The 23,115-nt window shown below is 44.1% G+C and overlaps 1 protein-coding gene and 1 long non-coding RNA gene across 2 annotated transcripts in view; both read left to right on the top strand.

Annotated features, from left to right (window-relative positions):
• PUDP (pseudouridine 5'-phosphatase) overlaps window positions 1-17,147 on the top strand; it is a 124,139-nt gene extending 106,992 nt beyond the window's left edge. The window contains exon 4 of the mRNA XM_027095480.1: window positions 17,032-17,147. Coding sequence (XP_026951281.1) covers window positions 17,032-17,112 — 81 coding nt within the window. The 3' untranslated portion in view covers window positions 17,113-17,147. The remainder of the gene's footprint in view (window positions 1-17,031) is intronic.
• Window positions 17,148-17,235: 88 nt separating this feature from the next.
• Window positions 17,236-23,115, top strand: part of LOC113614178 (uncharacterized) — a 157,941-nt gene continuing 152,061 nt past the window's right edge. Inside the window, exon 1 of the long non-coding RNA XR_003430494.1 lies at window positions 17,236-18,455. This is a non-coding gene — a long non-coding RNA (uncharacterized LOC113614178). The remainder of the gene's footprint in view (window positions 18,456-23,115) is intronic.

Raw genomic sequence — 23,115 nt, 5'->3', positions numbered from 1 at the left:
GCCTAAAAAAACATCAGGGACCTGGACCACCAACGGCATCATACGAGGGGACTTGAGAATAGAAAAAATATATATATATATCTTGGTTAGGACTTCCCTGGTGGTGCAGTGGTTAAGAATCTGCCTGCCAATTCCAGGGAATGGGTTCGAGCCCTGATCTCGGAAGATCCCACATGCCGCAGAGCAGCTAAGCCCATGCGCTACAACTACTGAGCTTGCGGCCACAACTGCTGAAGCATTCGCACCACAACTACTGAAGCCCGCGTGCCCTAGAGCCTGTGCTCCGCAATAAGAGAAGCCACAGGAGTGAAAAGGCTGAACACTGCAAAAGACTAGCCCCTGCTCTCCACAACTAGAGAAAGCCCGCGTGCAGCAACGAAGACCCAACACAGACAAAAAAAAAAAAATTCTGGATTGTAAAAATAGGCTCATATGTTGCCTTCTAGTTTTTTATGGTTTCCCATTAAGTATGGTTTTACTTAAATATTGAATCTTTGCAAAGTAAGTGGTTAATGAATTGGGAATAACAACACTTCAGCCACCATCTCAAAATGCAAGGTTGCCAGCACCTCCTGAATTCCACCCTGTTCCGTCTACCTCTCACCATTAAGTCTCCCCGATTTTTGTTATTGTGGGGAAAATTGCATAACCACATGACTCAGCAATTCCACTCCTAGGTATATGCCCAAGAGAAATGAAGACATCTACACACACACAAAAAACTTGGATACAAATGTTCATTGCGGCATTATTCACAAGAGCCAAAAGGTGGAAACAACCCAAATGTCTATCAATGGATGACTGGATAAATAAAATGTGATCTGTCCATACAATGGAATATTATTCAGCCATAAAAAAGAATGAAGCTCTGACATGCTTCAGTGTGGATGAACCAAGAAAACATGTTCAGTGAAAGAAGCCAGGCACAAAAAGAACACATACTGTGTGAGTCTGTTTGTTTGCCATGTGCAGAATAGCAAATCCACAGAGAGAGAAATTAGATGGATGGTTATCTAGGGCTGGAGGCACAGATGGGTGGGGGTGATGGCTCCAGGGAACAGGGTTTCTTTGTGGGGTGATGAAGATGATGTAAAACTGGCTGTGGTGATGGTTGCAAAACTCTGTGAATCTCCCAGAAGCCATTGACTTGTATACTTGAAATGGGTGAATTTTATGTGAATTACATCTCAATAAAGCTGTTAAGTATTTTTTTAAAGAAAAGTAAAATATATAGTGCTCTAAGTGCTATGCAGAAAAATTAAATGGGAGATGTGTTAAGGAGTTTTACTTGGGTTAAATTTTAGTTCAGCGTTTTCCTACCATTCTCTAAATTCCTATAAATAAGTAAAAGTGTCCCTGAATCAGAGTCAACTAGTAACATGCAGAGAGATAGATACCCACCCCTCTCCTGCTACGTTAATTGAATTGTTTCACAGCAGGCTTGAAAAACAGCCAAATTCTTTTGTCCTCCAGGAAACCCAGGGTTTGACCAGGAGAATACTGCCTGTAAATCCATGGAAAACCCTGCCTCAAGGACCAGAATTCTAAGGACTCGCTGAGTTCCACGGTTTGCTTACCCAAGGGCTCTGCTTCGGCAGCATAATCCCAGAAACACTGGAACAAAAGTTGGGTGGTTTAATAGCAACGGGCCCACTGAATCCACAGAAGGGAGAAATCAGTGCCTTTCTGGCCCTTACATCCTTATTACATGTCATCGCTTTCTGGCTATTAAAGGGCTAGTGTTTTTTAAAATGAATGTGCTTGGTACCTCTCCAAGTTCTATTTTAAGAGTGCTTTTGGTGTGTCAAAAGCCTTCAGGAAGTTGTCCCCGGGCTGGCCACTCTGGAGGCAGCCTCGTCCCTGTAGAGATGCTGGGAGCCCCCCGCCCCCCCGGCAGCAGCAACCCAGCTGCCCCACCAGCTGGCCTGCGTTTGTGTGTCCCTTGTCACTCAGCTCTTGCATCCAGAGCGCACCTGCCGGCTCCAACCCCAGACGGCGCAGGGGACCCACACACTCTCCCAGTTAGGCTTTTATCACAGCAAAACCTCCGGCGGATTACGACCGCCCCCTTGGGCCCGAGAAGACAGAAAGAAGTGGGCTTGTACTTTCATAAAGATATAAGAAATTGTCCCCTGAAGAAGGGACGCCCTTGAAAGCATGTTAAAGGCGTAACCGCACCAGGAAGTAGAAGACTTGGGAAGTTGCCAAGGGCTGTGGTCTGAACTTCACTTTTGCTTTTTGCTGTTTGTGTGGTGACGTCTGGCTCTGAATTTAGAGTTCTCTCTTGGGCTTTCCAACAACACGAGCATCCTGGGCGCTGCCAGCCCTCGAGGGTGGTGAAGACTACCAAGTACGAACTATAGATTTAGAGGCGTCAGAAGACAGTAAATTGGGTTCACATCGTATTTTCTTCTGCCTTCGAATGTCCCGAAAGCAGAATTCTATTTGCAGCCTCAGACCCGAGGCAGAGATGGGCCGTTGAGCCCCTACGAATCAGAGAGTTTGAATACCACCTTCTCCTCCAGCTGCCAAGACCCCACCTTACATCTCCTCTCCAGGCAAAATTAAATTAAGGGCTGAGAAGTCTACTCTGGGGTAGTCACCACTTAATGTGGAAACTTAAAAAACTGAAAGTCACCAACAAAGAAAATAAAACTTGTGAGTGCCATGCAGGTAGGGCATGATGGATCCACAGAGAACAGAGGAGAGGAAGCCCAGAAGGTGTGCACTGAACGAGCCTGCAAAGAAAAATGCAAAATCCAGCCTGCCTAGAGGTGGCCTGAAGAAAGAGGCTAGGTTACAAGTATCAGAGCCACAGGAAGAATGGGCATCTGTCTTCCTCAGAGAACATCAGCGTCATCAAGAAACACTAAGCACCAAGTCAGGAAGGAAACACTGTAGGGAACCAGCTCCCGGGCATGGAGATTAACCACACGGGGGTTTCATTTTCCAGCCAGCTTGGCCATGTGAGTTTCAGTCCATTACTTAGCGGCACGAGGCTTTTGTTGCAAAAGGAAAGACAGTTAATACGCACCCCACAGGGTTGCTGGATTGATGTTATATATGTGATAGTAACTAAGACGAACTGCCTAATAACATAAATCGGATATCATGACCCAAAGGAAACGTTCTATCGATCGAACAGGAGTGAGCAAACTGCGGCCCACTGTCTGTGTTGGTAAATAAAGTTTCGTGGGAACACAGTCCTACGCATTCCTTAGTTATTACTGTCCATGGCTGTGTTCGTGCGAGAGCTGCAGAAATAGCTGAAATGGAGTCCAAAGGTCCTGATATTTGCTCTCTGGCCCTTGATGGGAAAATCTCACTGACCCCGGGTCTAGCGCTTCCGTTTATCACCATTCACTTGGGAGCAGCAATAAACTTCTTCTCGCTGGTCACCTGTTATGTCTGGTCATAGATGACTTCATTTCATCCCAGGAGATGTATTGTAATCGCCGCTTCATTTTGGGGCGGACTGAGGCCCCCAGGGGTTGAGTCATTTCCTCAAAGTCACACAATAGAAATTCGGGAGCCAAAATCCTGACTTCAGCGTCAGTTCTACATCGTTCTTCACAGCTGTTTTCATTAAATACATAAATAAAAAAGGATAGGGCTTCCCTGGTGGCGCAGTGGTTGAGAGTCCGCCTGCCGATGCAGGGCACGCGGGTTCGTGCTCCGGTCCGGGAAGATCCCACATGCCGCAGAGCGGCTGGGCCCGTGAGCCATGGCCGCTGAGCCTGCGCGTCCGGAGCCAGTGCTCCGCAGCGGGAGAGGCCACAGCAGTGAGAGGCCCACGTACCGCAAAAAAAAAAAAGGATATGATGCAGGAGGAGGAAAAACCAAGTCCTAGGTGAAAATGGAGATAGTCCAGCCGGTTGGTGGAAGGTAAAGCACGGACCCAGGGAAGCAGCCGGCCCTCCGTGGTGGTTGTCCTCAGAGCGGCAGAAAGCGGGGCAGAGCTCCCGTTTCCTTTGGGACGTGGGGCAGCAGGCGAAGGAGGACTTCTGCTGTCTTAGTCCTCCTTGCAAACCCACCCAAACTTGCACTGCAGAATCTACTGACTCCCAGCCAAAGGGCACTCTCCTATCAACTCACACCCTACGTTCACTGACTTAGCAGACATTTGGTCCTCTTCACAATGTCCTTAAGATACTGGATCCATAGGGACTTCCCTGGTGGTCCAGTGGTAAAAAATCCGCCTTCCAGTGCAGGGGACACGGGTTCAGTCCCTGGTTGGGGAACTAAGATCCCACGTGCTGTGGGGCAGCTAAGCCCACACGCCACAACTGCTGAGCTCGCACACCTCAACGAGAGAGCCCGCATGCCGCAAACTACAGAGCCCACGCGCTCTGGAACCCGCACACCACAACTGCAGAGCCCACGCGCCCTGGAGCCCACACACCACAACTAGACAGAGAAAACCCACACGCCACAGCTAGAGAGAAGCCTGTGTGCCACAATGAAGAGCCCGCGCTGCAATGAAAGATCCCGCGTGCAGCAACTAACACCCAATACAGCCAAAAAAGTAAATAAAATAAATAAATATTTTTTAAAAAAGACATTGGATCCATAAAACATTTGCTCCATAAGACGTTTGTTCCACACCAAAATGTCTTTGATATCTGGTCATATTTGGTCCCGTCTAAAACATCCACGTTTGCACCACACTAAAAGGTCCTTGATGTTTCGTCATATTTGGTTCTGTCTGAAACATCCATGGAGACGTTTGATTCAAGTCCAAAGGTCCTTGATATTTGGTCCTGTCCAGAGCCATTTGGCATGGACCAAATATGCTGAAGGATGTTTTGGAGAGACCAAATATCAAGGACCTTTTGGCATGGACCAAATGTCTTATGGATGTTCTGGATAGGACCAAATGTCCTACCAGGGTTCACATATATACACACATGCACGTGGTGTTATTTCCCAACTTTGTTCTTTCTCCTTCCTGAGAAATGCTTAGACAGAGGTCTAAATCCTGAGCCCCTTCAAGGGGTCGCTCCTTCAAGCGCCCCTCCCTAACTCCAGGTTGAACCGGCTGCTCCCCTCTGGGCTCTGGTGGCATTCCACCATTTGTTACTTAACATCCCCGAGCACTGTCTACTGTCCATCTGTCCCAATGGCCTGGGGACACTTCAAGAACAAGCACCATGTCTTTTCTTAGCATGAAGTGCCCAGCTCAGTCTCTAGTTAAGAGAAAAATCACTTCTTAGAACCAACCTTGGCAGTCTCTAGCCAAATAGTAGAAAATTCTAAAAAGAGGCATCGGTAGAAAACTAAGTTCCAGTTTCCTAATCTCCCTCTCCTATCCAAAAGCACTCTGTGAGGTTTGACTCTTAACCCCCACCCCCTGCTAACTGTTTCCAACATGTCCATCAGAACAAGGGAAGGGTTTTCCAAGCTCCAGAGAGGGAGAGGGTAGCAGCTGGGTCTCCTCTTAGCAGCCGAGGGGAGGTGGGGAGGAAGCAGAGGGAGACCTCGCCTCGCTAGAAATGGCAGTGCCACAGGGGCGGGCAATTGCAGGGACAGCCTGTCCTACTGAAGACGTCAAGTTAGAACATGAGGACTGGTGTGCCGCCAGAATGGGCAGAGACCATCAGATAGGAGACATGGGATGTGCGGCTGTCCCAGGATGCTTACTTAGCACCAAGCATAAAGAATGTAAGCCTGGAAACCTCCTTTGCTTGTTACTACATCTTAGCCTGGGGAGACTCTGCGTGGAAAGCCCGCTGACAGGTTTATTGCCTCTCTGTGCGTATAAGGGTGGTGTGGATGGCTGTCGCTTGTTTTGTTCCCATTTGCCTCTGCTTGGCTTTTCTCTCTTCTCTCTGCTGCCAAAGCCATCGGGCTTAGGTTTGTGGGAGTGCCTCCAATATCGTGAGTCCCTTACCCTTTCGACATCATGCTTCTGCAGTACACGGCTTGCCGGTGCTCTTGCGCTCAAGGAAAGTATTTTCCTCTCCGATTGCCACAGATGGAGTTGCATTTTGGCTATTATTATCCAGCTGGCCACCCAAACCCAAATCACTTGCACTTGAATTTTGGTCTGTCTTTATTTTCTTGCCTACCCTGCAGTTAAGTGTCTTTTTTGTGACCGCCAAAGTCAGCTGCTTAAATAACCTTCCTCAAACCATTATCTTCACCATTTATTTGATATATTTTTAAGAAATCATTTAAAATAGAAAAACAAAAGTGAGTGACAAAGTAAAAATATTCTGCTATAGTATATCATCTTCTGCAAAGAAAGGAATTTGAAACCGTGGTAAACATAAAGAAAGGACATCTACGTGAAAGAAATGAAAAGATGTTCATCACCATAAACATGAAGTCTTCAGCGTGCCCTGAATTTACCTAAATGTCATATTTGTGCTAATGACATACATCATATTTTACTTTTACTTGGAGGTAAGACAGAAGTTTGGATCCCTGCCAACAAGTTGTTGAGTGTGAGGGTGATGCTGTATATTTCCAAGGACACAATTGCAATTACATCAGAGGTACTTTTCTACTCAGCTGATGCTCAAGTTCAGAATAGAGGCGGGGGGTGTAGTAGAAAGAACATGAGACTGGATCTCAGGAAAATGAGCTCTACTGCTCACCAGCTGTGAGAACTTACATGCGTCTCGCAGCATCTTCGCCTCTGTTCCTCAGCCTGTAAAGTAAAGGAGCGGGAGTTGACAGATTCTAGGATTACTTCCTGTTCCCAAATTCTCTGATGTTAATTTATCTACAGGACGATGGAAAAGAATGCCGAAAATATGAAGCAAGGTATAACCAAGCTGAGTCTATTCGTGGCCCAGCAGGTATCTCTGGGTTTGTAAAAATAAATAGGAGGACATGAAAGAAAGGCTTCCATGGAAAGTGAAACAAAGGAAATTAAAAGTCCTTCCTAGAACCTGACCAAACTACACTCATTATGTCAAATGCACTTGTTCATATTCAGATGGAGTCAGTTTGGAGTAGATATGATAGCAGCTCATTTTGAAAATGGAGGGGAATAACAGCGATATAGAATGATATCAATCATCCTAATAGTGTCAGTCTTGTATACAAAAGTAAATGTGACCAAATTTATATTGCTCCTTCCACCCCAAGGACTTGTATGAAATCAGCAGATCACAAGACCTTTTCTCTAATTGGGCTGATTCAACTCGCTCAACCAACATATGCAAGATGGACCAATACTGATGGAGTTGGCAGTCTAGTAGGGGAAATGGACCACACAGTAAAATATTAAAAACATAGAACTTCCCTGGTGGTGCAGCGGTTAAGAATCTGCCTGCCAGTGCAGGGGACACAGGTTCAATCCCTGATCTGGGAAGATCCCACATGCCGCGGAGCAACTAAGCCCGTGCGTCACAACTACTGAGCCTGCACTCTAGAGCCCACGTGCCACAACTGCTGAAGCCCAGGTGCCTAGAGCCCCGTGCTCTGCAACAAAAGAAGACAGTGCAATGAGAAGCCCGTGCACCGCAACGAAGAGTAGCCCCTGCTCGCCACAACTAGAGAAAAGCCCATGCGCAGTGTCGAAGACCCAATGCAGCCAAAATAAATAAATAAAATAAAATAAAATATTAAAAACATATAAGAAATCCATATGAAATTGTACAGCAGTTACAATAGGGAGAACAAGCATGTTATATTCATTTTATCCTTCATAATTTTAGAAACAAACAAAAATAAGTTTTCCATTGATAAGCCTAGTTATTGATATTTCTCCTTTCCTGACTAAAGGAATGGAAAACAATGAAGAGAAAGAAAAGATTAAAATTAAGTCCCATCTTTGATGAGGTGAATAACCACACAGATGCTGAACCACAGTATATGATGAAATGCTGCCAATTAAAGTAAAACTTGGGCAGTGTGAAGGGGACATACTGAAGGAGAGGGAACACCTCCAATATAGTCTTCAGCATAGGTGGTAAAGCCCCAAAGGCAAAACCTTGCTTGAAAAGGCAAAGTAGGAACCAAAGGGCAGGATGCAGAAAAGAAGCAGGATCAGTCAGGGAAATGTTCAGATGCAGCACCTTTGTGAGGTGCAGGCTACACACACGTCATGATGGAGGAGAATTTACCGATGGCAACGACCCTGCAATGCTGATCTTGGTGAGCAGAAAGGGTGATTGTTTTCACCCTTCCAAAAAACAATGCTGGATTTTTGAGGCAGGGAGACCCCTGCTAACTGTGAGCAGGGGCGTATTACAATGCAAAGTGCTGACAGGAAAAAATGCTAGGAGACAGCAGACACTGGCACAGAGTGTGAAAGGTAGGTATAATTGGTCCTCTCACAAACAGAAGGGGAGATACAGCAGGAAAACATGAAGATAATGCAAAAGAAGAGTTGACAGGAATAACATGAAGATCACCTAACCAGGGAGGAATCCAGTCTTTTCATGGGCTCACAGGGATGTTATGGGGAAGTCTGAGTTTCGGAGACAGGTGTGGCTTTCTTTAAAAAAAAAAAAAAAGATGACAATCAAAGAGAACTCATTTATTTCTGTGTGGAGCAAGAACAGAGAATGGACAGGCATTTCTCAAAAATGAGAACATGACAGTACAATGGCAAATAATCGTAGTGAATACAAGTAGGCTGGCATTTCAAAAGAAATCAGGAAGAAGCCCTCTAAATGAACTTAGACATCAGGAGAACATGGACTTAATATGACAGGAGGGGCATATAAGCAACTAAGGAATATAACATTTTTGCAGAAATTTTCAAGAGAAGTATTAGGAAGTCTTAAGCCAAGAATGAGGTAAGGCATCTCAAAATATGAAAAATAACAAAAGGGCCTTTCAGTTAATATTATAGCCAGAACTCGGAGAGAAGACCTTACCTGTGTCCTTCCGGATTTGCTAGCCAAATGTGGGAGGCCTTCACAGGTACTTCTCAGGGCTGGCTGAGTGTTACTCTCTAGCCATCCCCCCCACACCCCCAGGGCTCAGGAGGTTCGCGTTCTTATTTATTCTTTATAGCTGCCGGTGTCCTTTCCATCTCTTGATGTTTCTCTTGCTTTTTTGTCCCCAAAACTAAGCTATGGTTTGACAGTCATTCCTGAGTGCCAATTCCATGATACTCCTGGAAAAAAGGAATATACACTCATTAGTTATTTAAGGGCTTAAGTGGTAATCTGTAAGGGGGAAATATATAGGCGATAACAAACTTGAGAAATCAAAAATCTCTCCATCCCATGGCATCTAACTACTTCTCCTTTGCTTTGGAGCACTTCACATCTGTCTGCCTTCTGCAAACATTTGTCTTTCTTTAGGTGAATCTGACGTTGTCTTTATTCCTTCTGTGAAATAGAGATCGAGGGGTATGAGAAATAAATAATGGATTTTACTGACTTTTTCCCTCAGAAAAGCCCCTAATTCCCAAAGTAGAACAGTAGGTGAGAACTAGCTCCACTCAGGTAACTGCTTATCTCAAGCAGGTAATGGAAGCTCTGGGGACCCACCTAGCTTAGTAGGTGTCCTGTGCACACCAAGTTTGCCTTGGATCCTTGCTTCTAAAATTATGGGATGGCCATAGTCTTTTCACAACTCACCAGAATTAACTTGAATAACAAAATAGTCTCAATTTAAAATATTTCCTCTCATAATTCTTTTTCCTAATTGTTTGGCATCCTCTGCCTTCTCTCGCTCTTTTTTAAAAAAAATATTTATTTGGCTGTGTCGAGCCTTAGTTGTGGCACGCGGCCTTCTCTCTGGTTGTGGTGCACGGGCTCCAGGGGGCATGGGCTCAGTAGTAGCAGCGCGTGGGCTTAGTTGCCCCATGGCATGTGGGATCTTAGTTCCCCGACCAGGGCTCGAACCTGCATTCCCTGCCTTGGAAGGTGGATTCTTAACCACTGGACCACCAGGGAAGTCCCCGCCTTCTCTTATTTTTAAGTACTAACCTCCTCTGTTCAATAAATAAATAGGAAGCAAGCAATTACAGGCAGACCTCATGTTATTGCACTTCACAGATACTGCGCTTTTTACAAAGTTTGAAGGTTTGTGTCAACGCTGCATTGAGCAAGTCTATTGGCACCATTTTTCCGTCAGAATTTGCTCACTTCGACTCTCTGTGTTCCATTTTGGTAATTCTTGCAACATGTTAAACTCTCCACCAGCAAAAAGAATACAACTCGCTGAAGGCTCAAATGATGGTTAGCATTTTCTAGTAATAAAGTATTTTTGTTTCATTTCATTTCATTTCATTTTTAAATATATATTTATTTATTTATTTGGCTGCATCGGGTCTTAGTTGTGGCACGCAGGGTCTTCACCGTGGCATGTGGGATCTTTCATTGCAGTGCGTGGGCTTCTGTGGCGTGCGGGTTTTCTCTTCTCTAATTGTGGTGCGTGGGCTCCAGAGTGCGTGGGCTATGTAGTTAGTGGCACTTGGGCTCTCTAGTTGAGGCATGCAGGCTCAGTAGTTGTGGCACCTGGGCTTAGTTTCCCCGTGGCATGTGGGATCTTAGTTCCCCGGCCAGGGATCAAACCACATCCCCTGCATTGGAAGGTGGATTCTTTAACACTGGACCACCAGAGAAGTCCCAATAAAGTACTTTTAAATTGGCGTATATACGTTGTTTTTTTAGACATAATGCTATTGCACACTTAATAGACTACAGTGTAGTGTAAACATAACTTTTACATGCACTGGGAAACAAAAACTCCGTCTTAGTTTCTTAATGCAATATTTATTTTATTATGGTGGTTTGGAATTGAGCCTGTAATATCTCTGAGGTATGTCTGTGTTAGCAGAAAACCCCAGAATGGGATGACTTTGATATCTTGTGCTGGGAAGGTATATGTATTTGTTCATAGCTGTAGTTTTTATATGTTCTTTAGGGCAACGGTCCCCAACCTTTTTGGCACCAGGGCCCGGTTTCATAGAAGACAGTTTTTCGACAGACCAGGGGTGAGGGGAGATGGTTCAGGCAGTAATGGGAGTGATGGGGAGCCATGGGGAGCAGCAGATGAAGCTTCACTCGCTCGCCCACTGCTCACCTCCTGCTGTGCGACCCGGTTCCTAACAGGCCATGGACCACTACCGGTCCGCAGCCTGGGGTTGTGGACCCCTGCTTTAGAGTACTTGTCATATATAATACCTTTGGCTGGCCAAATTGATTGTAAGATGAAAATAGCTACCAATGATCATGGTCTTTCATTATATCGAGGCGTTTCACAGACAGTATTTTATTTATTTTTTAGTTTTTACTTTTTTACCATCTTTATTGGAGTATAATTGCTTCACAATGCTGTGCTAGCTTGTGCTGTACAAACAGACAGTATTTTAAATTCCAGGTGTACCATCACCTAAATAGTGCTAAGAACCATTGCCTAGTTTTTTCACAAGGGGGAGTATCTCTTAGACTTTCATTTTTGCTTCCTCTTCTCTGACTTTGAGAAGTCAGGCAATTACACGTAATTGTGAAATTAACATTTAGAAGAACCTTAAAATCCTAAGACCACAAGGAGGTTATAAGGGAAACCTAGTTATGGAGGAGAGATTTTCTAGCCTGGATAAGCTGCTTCTCAAAAGAACTTATGCATTGTCCGGACTAATCATCACTGGCAATGTTGAGAAATCATTATAAGACAGCAGAGATTTCCATCCCCAAGACTGAAAGTGAACACATGTTCTGATTTTTCAAAGACCAAGGAGAAGATGAATTGCACAAATGTGTGACCAGGAAAGATGGGGTGGTTGACAATATAAAATGCCAGTAAGAGGTCAAGCGGGGACAGCTGAGAAGAGGAGGCTGGAGCTGGTGGTTAGAACTCGCTTGAGATCGCTGTGGAAGCCAAAGCTCTGAGGGAACATGAGCTTAGTGTCCTCCCTGAGCGTCATCTGGAGACGGAGTCTTTAAAAAGGCGGTTGGTGAGCCCTTAACTACGGAAGTGGAGGTCACTGTGAGTTAGGGTGGGCTCATCATTAACAGGTCCTGCCAGCCGAGACTCATTTCACTGGACTAATAAATACAAGAAATGCAGTTGGCTTGAAGGACACGATCTCCATCTGAGCAGAGTTTTGACAGTGTTTTCAGTCCTAGCCTTGAGGACTGCGATCAACCAAGATCAACTTAACATTATTGAAACTGATGACTAAGGGACGGATGTGCAGCTGGAGTATGTTTCTCATAGTCTCCCTCTGGCCCTCCTGTTGGCCATCTCAGCTGGGGAGACTTGGACAAGGCAAGGGATAGCCTGCTGATCAGGGGGCACAGTAGTGATTAGCGAATACATTGAATGACACAACTGAGACCAAAAGAAACAGGAATGAAAAAGAGAAAAGAAGGAACAAGGTCCAGAGGAGACTTGCTGGCCTGGATCAGTGGAATGAATCTCACAAGATGGAGACCGATAGCAGCAAAGTGCCACTTTTTGCTCAGATACACCAGCCACTCAAGTACCAGCTTGTGGGGACAGGGCTGATCGATGGTAAAAACAAAAATAACCAGACACCAAAACCAAACAAACAAACAAAAACACGCACAAAAAGCCTCACATAATCTCATACCTCACACAATTACAATACAAATGAATGTTGACGTTGAACATGACAGAAATGGAAATGACCTTACTTTGGACCTCATTTTGTGATTGCATTCATTATAATAACAGAGAGCACGGTAACTACTTAAAATATTCTTTCGTATTTATATATGCACATCCTCAGTTAAGAGCAAAATTTGGTAAACCATGTAACTTTTGGTTTGGAAAAAACCAATTGATGGAGTGTGAGTGACATCAGAAACTCTGCTGAACAGATCACACCTGCAGAGTTGTGAAGGTTCATCCCCAGCATCCAGTACGTAACATGTTTTCAGAGAAAGACCACTATGGTGGTTAGGAACCAGAAAATGAACGGGTAAGTGGGAGAAAAGGAAAAGAGCACAGATCACTAGGAACTGGTGGAGATAAGGAGTGGGGATAGGAGAGACACAGCAGGCTAGAGGGATACACCTGTACTTGATGAGTCATATTCCTGGGTGACTCTGGTGTTTCTGTGCCAAGACTTCTGAGTACAGCTAGTGATGACTCACATGCTATAGCCACTGTACTTGATCTCAGAAAGAACCTGCATCATAGCACACTGTACTTTCCCTCTGTGACATTTAACACAACAACAACTAAATAACTATGTGAGCACTTATCTCTCTGCCCATCTAGATGCTAAGTTAAGTCCATGGGAACAAACACTGTGTTAGTCTCTGTCATCCCTGTATTCTTAATGCCTAGTGTACAGACATAATGAGCATGTACTAAGCACTCTATCAACATACTTGAATGAATTTTTTTTTAACATTGCTCAGCAATTCAGTAACTGCCCTATATTGTGGAAATTTTTAAAACAGAAAATACAATGAAAAGAAATCACGTGTTTCATGTTAGCGAAAGGACATTGCAGCCTGCAAACGAAAGATACATATCTCAATACAATATAAGGAATAATTTTGACAATTGAACACAGTTCATTAAGCAGATTATCAGGTAAATCTCATCACACTCATAGGATATGTCACATTCTCTCCCCATAATGCATTAAGTTAGAAATCAGGAACAAAGAGATAAATAGAAAATCTCCATATAGAAATTTTAAAGCACACCCTTAAGAAAAGAACAACTGTGTGGGTCAAAAAAGAAGTCATAAAGGAAATTGAAAATATAGATAAACAATAATAGCACTATATACTTTTTAAAGGGGAATGCAATAAAGCAGTATTGAGAGGGAAATTTAAAGCCTTAAATGTTTATATGAGGACAGGAATAGGATGGAAATCAATGAGTTGAACATCTAGCACAGGGAGTTAGGAAAAGAACAACAGATTAAAACTTCCACAAGTCAGAAAGAATAAATTAGTAAGACTGGAAAACTTCTGGCAAGACTGAATAGGAGAGAGACAGGGGACAGGGAAGGAAAGGGAAGAGAAGGGAAGAGTGGGGGAGGGGAGGGGAGGAGAGGAAAAGAGAAGGTGGTGGGGGAGAGAACAAATATAAACTATTTTTTTAAAGTATAGATGCTTCTGAGGTCAAGACGATAATAAAATCATAGCATTTTCAGCTGTATAGCAATAAAGTTGAAAACTTAAATGTTCAAAATTCTAGAAAAATGTAACTGACTCAAGAAGAAATAAACTATAAAAACTGAGTTAGTTGTAAAAACAACAAAAACAAACAAAAAATGAAAACTTTCCCCAAAGAAAAGCCTGTGCCCTGATGGTTTTATATGTTAAATCTAACAATCAACAAGTAATTTCAAACTATTACAACTCTTCCAGAGAACAAAGAAAACAAACTTAACTCATTTTTTTGAGACTGCCTAACTTTAATAACTAAATTATCCAAGGAGAATAAATCCTATTAACTATAGAGACAGACATCTTAAACAGAATATTAACAAAACAATCTAGCAAGCTATAAAGAATAATAATCATGAAAAAAATGGATTTATCCTAGTAATACAAACCTGGATCAACATTAGAAAGATCAGTCTATTAATTACCAGTGAAAAACCTGTATGATTATCTTAACTGATGAAGAAAAATCATTTGATCAAGTCGATATCTATTCCTGACTTATTAAAAAAAAAAGATCCTTAGCAGTTAGGGATAGAAAATAACTTTCCTACACTGATAAATAATATCTATCAAAAAAAAAAACCGAGTTGAAACTCAGTATTATATTTGATAGTGAAAAGGTAAAAGTATTCCTGTTTAAGACCAGGAGTAAGAATGCTTTCTATTACAACCCCCATTCAGCTTTGCGTTGGCAGTACTAAAGGCCAGCTCAATGATATAAGAAAAAATAAAATGAGACGTATGAATATTATAAAGAAAGAGGCTGTTATCCTCCAGAGCTTATTCATTGTCTACCCTGAAAACCTCAGATCTCAAAGAATATTTAGATGAATTGTTAGAATCGATGAGGGTTTATCAAGGTTGCTGGATACAACATAAATATTCACATCACTTGTATGTCTATATGCCGGCAATTGTTAGATCACACCACGCTTTTAGAAAATATCTTTCGCACAAGTCCCCAAAACATAAAGGATTAGTAATGAATAGAAAAAAAATTGGTGAAAAGACTTTATGGGGAAATTTTAAAAGTATATTGAAAAATAATAAACAAGATAAAAATAAATGAAGAGTTATAACAGTGATACCAATGTTAAAGATGTGCCTTTCACCCTGGAACCATTACTGAGGACCAGCCTGAACTGTTGGGGTCCAACCTTTACTTGGTCCTGGACTTGCAGTCACTCCTCGTTCTCAGCAGGGATGGAGCATCAATTTCCATCACTAACGTCAGAATTCTTGGATATTACTCACCTGGAGATGCTTGAATCTGTCTCTGAGAAGGGTGACAGAGCAGGAGACCAGATGCTGTGTTTCATCTTTCAGTAAAATGCTTCTAGGAGCATGTGCATTTAAAAACACATTTTAAACATTTCTATGCAGGCACTGCTGCAGGATCACAGCTGCACAACCAATTTTTTTACACCAAGGAATATCTCACCCATGATGAATTCAGCAACTTTATTTTTCGTTTGTGCATATCTCCCCTTTCCGTATTTCATTCCTTAAATATGCCATTTATGCCTATAAAGCAATGCCCATGACAGTGAGATGCCACTGTCTTTATCTCCAAAGTGGTGACAGCTAATTTATTACTTTCATTTATATCTGCAAGGAGTTTGTGGAGCAAACTTACAGTCTAGAACTCTGTAAGTAACAATTCCCTCTGATCTCTTCATCAATATGTCTAGGACAGGCTGAGTCGTGGAGAACATATTTTTGTTAGTGTTATCTAGATCAGGGCGGGGGAGGGCAGTGACCAACTGTGACTGAAGAACTAAACAAAATAAAAAATGGTACTTTCCAAAACTCCTGCGTTGTATTTATTTTGAAATATTTTAATCACAGTGTGTTGATTGGTGCGGTCAAATTGTACCAATTGTCTGCTGATTTAGCTGCAAGAAGACATACTTTGGAAGATAACAGTGTTATATAATATAACATTAAATTATTACATTATATTTTATATATTATAACATTGTTATAACATTTTATAACAGTAAATATTAAATAACTTAGTATTAAGCTAGAAGCAACTCTCAGCCATGAGTCTTGAGTCTTTGTTTCATGTCTAACGATACTTATCCTCTGCCTGTTCCTTGATATGTGATCCTGGCACTGTCTGCAATGAGCTGGTCCAGAGCTTCAGCAAGCACTCCTATTTAGCATTACTTTGAGGTGCAATTCTGGACATCTAAAGTTCAGGGGTCATGAGGCTGGCGGATGGACTTGGGAAAGGATTGAATGCAGGCCTCTTTATCAAGAGACAGGAAACAAACTTTGTGGAATACGGTTCACATTTTCAGCTGTATCAAAAGCCTTACTTTTTTGCTTTTGGTCTCTTCATAGTACTGTCATGACTTACCATCCCAACCTGTAAAAATATTCTGTGGCTCAGATGGCCCAGAATTGATTCTTGAAAGTTTTTTTTTTTTTCCCCCTTTGGTTTTGTTATGTCTCCTTTGTTGTTGTTTTTAATCTGGGAGGATCACTGTCATTTGTTCCTTTGTTAGATAATCTGCCTTTGAGCAAACATCATTACCAACATTTGACCTAAATGGAGTCAATTATTGCTATTTTCTCATGCTTTAGTGGTAAATTCAATCTGGACAAGTTTATTAAAAGCAAATTAGGGCTTCCCTGGTGGCGCAGTGGTTGGGAGTCCGCCTGCCGATGCAGGGGACGCGGGTTCGTGCCCCGGTCTGGGAAGATCCCACATGCCGCGGAGCGGCTGGGCCCGTGAGCCATGGCCGCTGAGCCTGCGCGTCCGGAGCCTGTGCTCCACAACGGGGGAGGCCACAACAGTGAGAGGCCCGCGTACAGCAAAAAAAAAAAAAAAAAAAGCAAATTAAAACTAAAATTAAACTTAAGGTTACTTTCTTTATTCCAGTAATTTAAACAGCACAGAGTAAAACAGATACGTTTCCATTGTTGATTCTGGTTCTTTTCCCTTTTCTTTCAGCAAGAACTTTATACGATATTGCCCACTGAAGATGGAATTCAGCATGAAGGCCATCTTGGCCTCCATCAAAGAGATCACTGAGGGCTTCCCTGATGGCACAGTGGTTGAGAGTCCACCTGCCGATGCAGGGGACATGGGTTCGTGTCCCGGTCCAGGAAGATCCCACATGCCGTGGAGCGGCTGGGCCCGTGAGCCATGGCTGCTAGGCCTGCGCGTCCGGAGCCTGTGCTCCGCAACGGGAGAGGTTACATCAGTGAGAGGCTCACGTACCGCAAAAAAAACAAAAACAAAAACAGAGATCACTGAAAAGCCAAAGGGCCTCTAGGATGTCACACCTCATGATGTACAGAGGGCGCAGTGCACTCTACAGAATTGGGCTTGAAAAGTAAAGAAGGCAGACAGAGTTTCCTCTCTTACTGGAATCTTCTGGAAACCATAGCCATGGGGTATTCCCGAATGCCTCACATCCTTTAAGCAATGTTTAATGGCCACCTGTTGCATGAGGGCTCATCAGGGGAAAGGACCATTTCACGACAACCTAGGACCCTGGCCCTAAACTTCGGTGTCCAGGCTAGTGGGGCTGGGCCATGTGGAGAGTTTGTTTTGCCAGGACAGGAGGTCTTGAGGGCCTGGAATCCAAGAATTTCCAGGAGGTCCTTCACCATGTTCCTGCCAAGTCCGTGGCCACCACACCACAAAATGGCAGAGCCCAGGTTCATGTCCTCGATAAGGATCCCGTGCCTTTTTCATTGTGCTGACTCTCTTTGCCATGGTGGGGCTTTTTATGGCCTGGTAGGGTAAGGGCCTCAGTGTTCTAGCCGCAGGTGATGGAGAGACTGCCTGCCTTTGGTTCCTCGAATCACTGACCTGGGAGCCCCATCACGTGGGGCCCCAAGCAGAGGCCCCGGGTAGCCACCTCTGGGATGTCCTAGCTTAGGTGCTGCTGAGAGTTTGTCAATACTTGTATCTCCTCTCTGCCTTAATGATCAATGTGTCCAAAGTCACAAACTCAAACCACAGCACATGGAAATAATACTTATCCTATGACTGCCATAAATGCACTCCAGTGTCTCAAATGTATTTCATCGATCATTCTTTAAGGTACAAAAGACGTGTGTCAACATAGAAACAGTCTCTATTCTGGGGAAGAAACTCCATGAATGTGTGTACTATTGACTCTCAGTCAAAGATGCCATTTTCCTCTTTGCGGGCCATCGACGTTTTGCACCAAGCCCTCTCTTCTTAGATAATTGCACTTTACACTTTGGCATCACGTTCTGAAGGCTTGAGGCTGAAGTTTCTACTGCCCTTCCACGAGGAGGACAGCCTGTGGTCCCCACAGTGAGATCTGGTTCTTTCTGCTCATTCGTGGCGTGACGTGGAGAGCAGGGAGCTGATTTGCAGAAGGACCGCTTGGTAGACAGGTAAGAAACTCCACGTTTATTTAAATGTAAGCTTAACTGCGGCAAATATGGAAAAGCCTCTGGGAAGATTTCTTTTACGGAGCACATTTCTGTTGCCTAGGATATGAATCCTTAAAGTCTGTCTGAGTAGCCGGAATTTACAAACAGGAACCTTCCCTGTTTCGCATGGTTCCGTGTTGGCGCGTGTTTGAAATGCCCTTTGAGTTGCTAATTACTTTGTTTGTATTCTATGCTCAAACAATCACATGGGCGGGTTTTCACCTTGGTATTTTGGCTCCTAGAATGGTAGGTACATGAAAAGCTTTGATTCTCATCCAGGAGGTATCATGTGGGAGTGAAGTCTCCAAAGAAGCAGTGGTAGGATGCCCCTTTGCTGCTGTATTGTTTTTTTAATGGAACCCACGTTCAGAATTCCCCAAGGAAGTAGCTGAGACAGTGATGCTGAACCTTACTTCAAAAGGGCTATTCTCAAGTCTCCTTGAGCATATTAATGTCCAGAATTATATAGGAGCTGCTGTGTAAAGCTCCAGGAGCAGCACCTATGTAAATGGATCCACCAAGTGGCCCCATGAACTTGGACCGCCATCTTGTTGGTGGTGCAGCCTTGACCCTAGGGGTGCAAGACTGGGGCTGCATCCAAAGGTTTCTGTGACATCCATTGACCCCACCCATCATAAAAATCATTCTCGCTTTTCCTCTAGTCTTATTTTATGGATAAAAGCTTGGCTTGTTAAGTGAGTACGTCTGAATTAGACCCTGAAATTCTGAGTTTGGAGACGCCAGGAGAGCAATGGTTATTCTCTTCTTTGAAAACATGAATAATTATTGTCTGGGGAAGTTTCATTTTAGAAGGTGAATGCAAAGAGGCCCAGCACGTATGGCCCAGTAGGGGAAGCCCAGTCTACTCTGCATGCTGGATGTATTCTTTCCACTCTCAAATGCAGTGTCAGCCCATCTCTGTGCACTGCCCACTCCCCTACCCATGGGGGACCCTACAATGATATTTTCTGCCAAAAAGGACATATTTATTTTAAGAGGCCCTTTGCAGCTCCCTTCTTGCATTCTGCAGAGTTCCACAACACTAAGTAAGTGCTGTATCCACCTTTAGTTTTAAATAGCAGCATACCTTCCAAAACCTGATTTGACAACATGGCTAAACGTTGGATGAACAGAGCTCATCGCTGACTTAAGTCAAAATCTGTTGTCTAGAGCTACGGTGTTTAGTAAAAAACTGGTAAAACGATATAATGTTTTTCCGTTCAGATTTGCTTAAACAGGTGAAAGTACTCTGTGCTTGGAAAGTATGATTATACCTTTCATGTTATCAGATGCAATAGATTGTGTGCCTTAGTTGTGAGTAGGGGTTAGAGGCTAATTAGGTTTTGCAAAGATATCTGTTCCAAAGAGCTGGGAGATCTGCCTTTGTTCCTAGAATGGGCCTCCCTCCCATGGGGACATTCTTTCATACCCCCTTGGTTTCTCACCATGATAGAGTCGCCCTTGATACAGCTGCCAAGAGACAGTGACCCCTGTGGGCCTGGGGGGGTGGAACACCAGGCCATCTGTGGACAAATGAGGTGCAACGCCCATGTCCACCTCAAGAGACAGTGACCCCTGTGGGCTTGGGGAGGTGGAACACCAGGCCATCTGTGGACAAATGAGGTGCAACGCCCATGTCCACCTCAGGAGCGAGTGCCTTCCGGGGAGTTTCTGTGGGTGGCTGGCTGGTTCGTAATCGGGTATCTCACCTTTCTGTGATTTTGGAGGCGTCCACACACTCCACGTCCACATGGAGGGGGGTTTTCACAGATGCTTTGGGGACCAGGCTGTCTATTGGAGCCCTGCCGGGGGTTGAAGAAGCATAGTGAGTGTACAGGGCAATGTACCCGTGGAGCTGCTGGTCTCGGTAGACCCTGGGAGTGAGCCAACAGCGTTAGCCAGTGCGGGGATGCGTGGGCACAGTTGTGGTGATGATGAAAGGTAGTCTTTGGCCCATAAATCATCAAGGAGGGAGACAGGCTAGCAACGGGAGCATTTTGGGGGTGGGGCCCTGGCAGCAATATCTGAAAAGCTCCCCGGGTGGTTCCAGCACGCATCTGAGGCTGAGACCAGTGGACCAGGACTTCCTGAGAAGCCCCGGACAGCTGGGCCCATCTGGTCATTGAGCCCGCCTGTGTCTCCTGAGCTCCGGCCCCTCCGCCCTGGCTCCTGACCCAGCCTCTCGCTGCTCTCCCACCTCCAGGACATTTACCTTTACACTGAGGACCTCCACTCTCTCAGCCTGTTCACCCGCCGTCTCTTCCACCATCCGCCCTTCCCTGAGGCTGCCGCTACCCTGCACTGCTCCCCGCTGGGTGGCCGCTTATCTTTGCCCTGAGCATCTCTGGGGAACGGCACTCACTGAGCTCTTGCCCTTCTCACCCACAGGACCTTCTCCATCATTCCCCTCCAGCCACCTCCATGGCCATGCCTTGCATCTAAGTTTCATGCAGCGCCAAGACCCTCCTGAAATCCCAGATGCAAACCTCCCAGTCTCTAACTTACACTCCCTGTGGTATTCCCATAGGATGAAAACTGCCCTTCGTAGAGCTCTCCCCCTGGGCTTCCATGCCCTCTTCACATCACACTGTTTTGTCTTCTTAATCCTCTAGTTGTCCCTCATCTGTGTCCTTGGGGGTTCCGACGCTTGTGTCCACCCACTAAAGGTTGTTCTCATTTTCAACTGTCTTCTCGGGCAGCTTATTCAATCCGGGCTTCAAAAAGAGCAATCTTCTTCTGTACATTCCCATAGCACCTTGTGCTGTGCTGAGACCTGCCACAGAGCATTCACATTGTCTATTTACTTGTCAGTCTCCCAGCCTGCATTAGTCAAGTTCTCCAGGGAAACAGAGCCAAGAGGATCTCTGTAGATACAGATGTAGAGACCAGGGAATTTGTGTCTATCTAGCTATAGCTAAATCTGTCTATTGCTATAGAGAGAGTTGGAGGCAGATTTTGATAGATGGACAGATTCAATAGAATTACAATGAGCTGCGGTATAGATAAAGACCTATTGTAGTCATCTATCTATCTATCTGCATCTTTGTCTCTGTAGATAGATAGCTGTAGATGTAGCTATCGATAGGTAGTAGGGACAGAGATACCTGTCTGTAGTTACATCTGTAGCTATAGATAGATGTATTTGTATCTATGTATCCATCAGGAGATTTATTTTAAGGAGTTGGCTCATGTGATGGTGGCAGCTGGCAGGTCTGGTATCTGCAGGGTGGGCCGGAAAGCTGGAAATTCAGGCAGAGATTCTATGTGGCAGCCTTGAGAGAGAATTGCTTCTTCTTTGGGAAACTTTCATCTTTGCTTTTAAGGCCCTCGCCTGATTAGATACGACCCACCCACCATCCCACCATCCCCTGCCCAACCACATTATGGGAGGGTAATCTGCTTTACTCAGAGTCTGCTAATTTCAATGTAGTCACATCTAAGAAAAACCACATGTGGACCAACATTTAAATGACTGGGCCCCGTAGCCTCGTCAATTGATACATAAAATTAATGATCACATCACACCACCCATCTCAAGTACTGAGAGCAAGCACCTTACCCAGCACCTTATGTGTAAATACTTTGTGTCTAACTCCTATACAGAGGTAACAGTAGCAATGATCTGTACAGTTTACTGAGTTTATACTACGTACCAGGCTTTGTTCCTTGGCCTTTGCATGTGATATGATATTGAATCCTCACAGCTATCTTTGAGGCAGGTAATTTTGCTTTATGTGAGGTGACTAAGTTCAAAAAATTCCAATTTATAACCCAAATGGATATAATCAGTGAGTGGCACAGCTGGGCTTTGATCCAGGTCTCTTGGATTCTCGCTATAACCCCGATATTCCAGCACTTTCTACTCTTTCCCTCACCTACATTGGTACATAGGGTATAATCCTATGCTCAGATGGAAGACAAATGTGCCTTTTCTGCATCTCTTGAATTGTTTCTATAAATGAGTATTTATGAACAACCTTTCTCCTCTCAAGTGTGTAAAAAAAAAGAAAAAAATTCCTAGGGTTGCATTAAGCCTCTTATAACCCAGAGTCTCTCTTGACCCTCAGCTGCCTCTTGTTTTAAAACAATACTGGGAAAGAGATAAATCAATAGCTCTCCTGGCAGAGCCCTTACACGGGCTTTAGGGTATCATTACCATAACATTATGCGTCAGGAAGCAGTTTTCCAAATGACACTTCCGTGACCCCAAAGAGCCTTAAATCAAAGAAGAGAGTCTTGGGTTGTGACCATTTAGTGCAAAAAACATGCATCGACTTCTGGTTTTATAAACAATCAAGAAAACATCACACAGAGGACAAAGTTATTTAGCTTATGATTCTTTGGACTACTGTCTGGGTCCAAGTAGACGTCACTGTTTTCTCTTCATTGTTTCTTGTCAGTGTTTTCAGATCCAGACCCTAACATTGCAGGGTATTATCAGGAAAAACAAAAACAAAAACTTGCATGGCAGTTGGGAATTCTTGACTGGAATATTTGTAAAAGCGGGTTAGAAATGTCTTGGGGGATGGGACCATGTCTTATTCAACATTGTATCCCCGGCTGCTTGAACAGTGCCTCATTCTAAACACAGGGGAGCCCCAGACCCATTTCTTCAATTGAG

This window comes from Aethalodelphis obliquidens, unplaced genomic scaffold, assembly GCF_003676395.1.
Source record: "Aethalodelphis obliquidens isolate GAN/ISIS:26980383/991018 unplaced genomic scaffold, ASM367639v1 scaffold91, whole genome shotgun sequence".
Classification (NCBI taxonomy): domain Eukaryota; kingdom Metazoa; phylum Chordata; class Mammalia; order Artiodactyla; family Delphinidae; genus Aethalodelphis; species Aethalodelphis obliquidens.
This window is presented reverse-complemented; position numbering and strand designations above follow the sequence as displayed.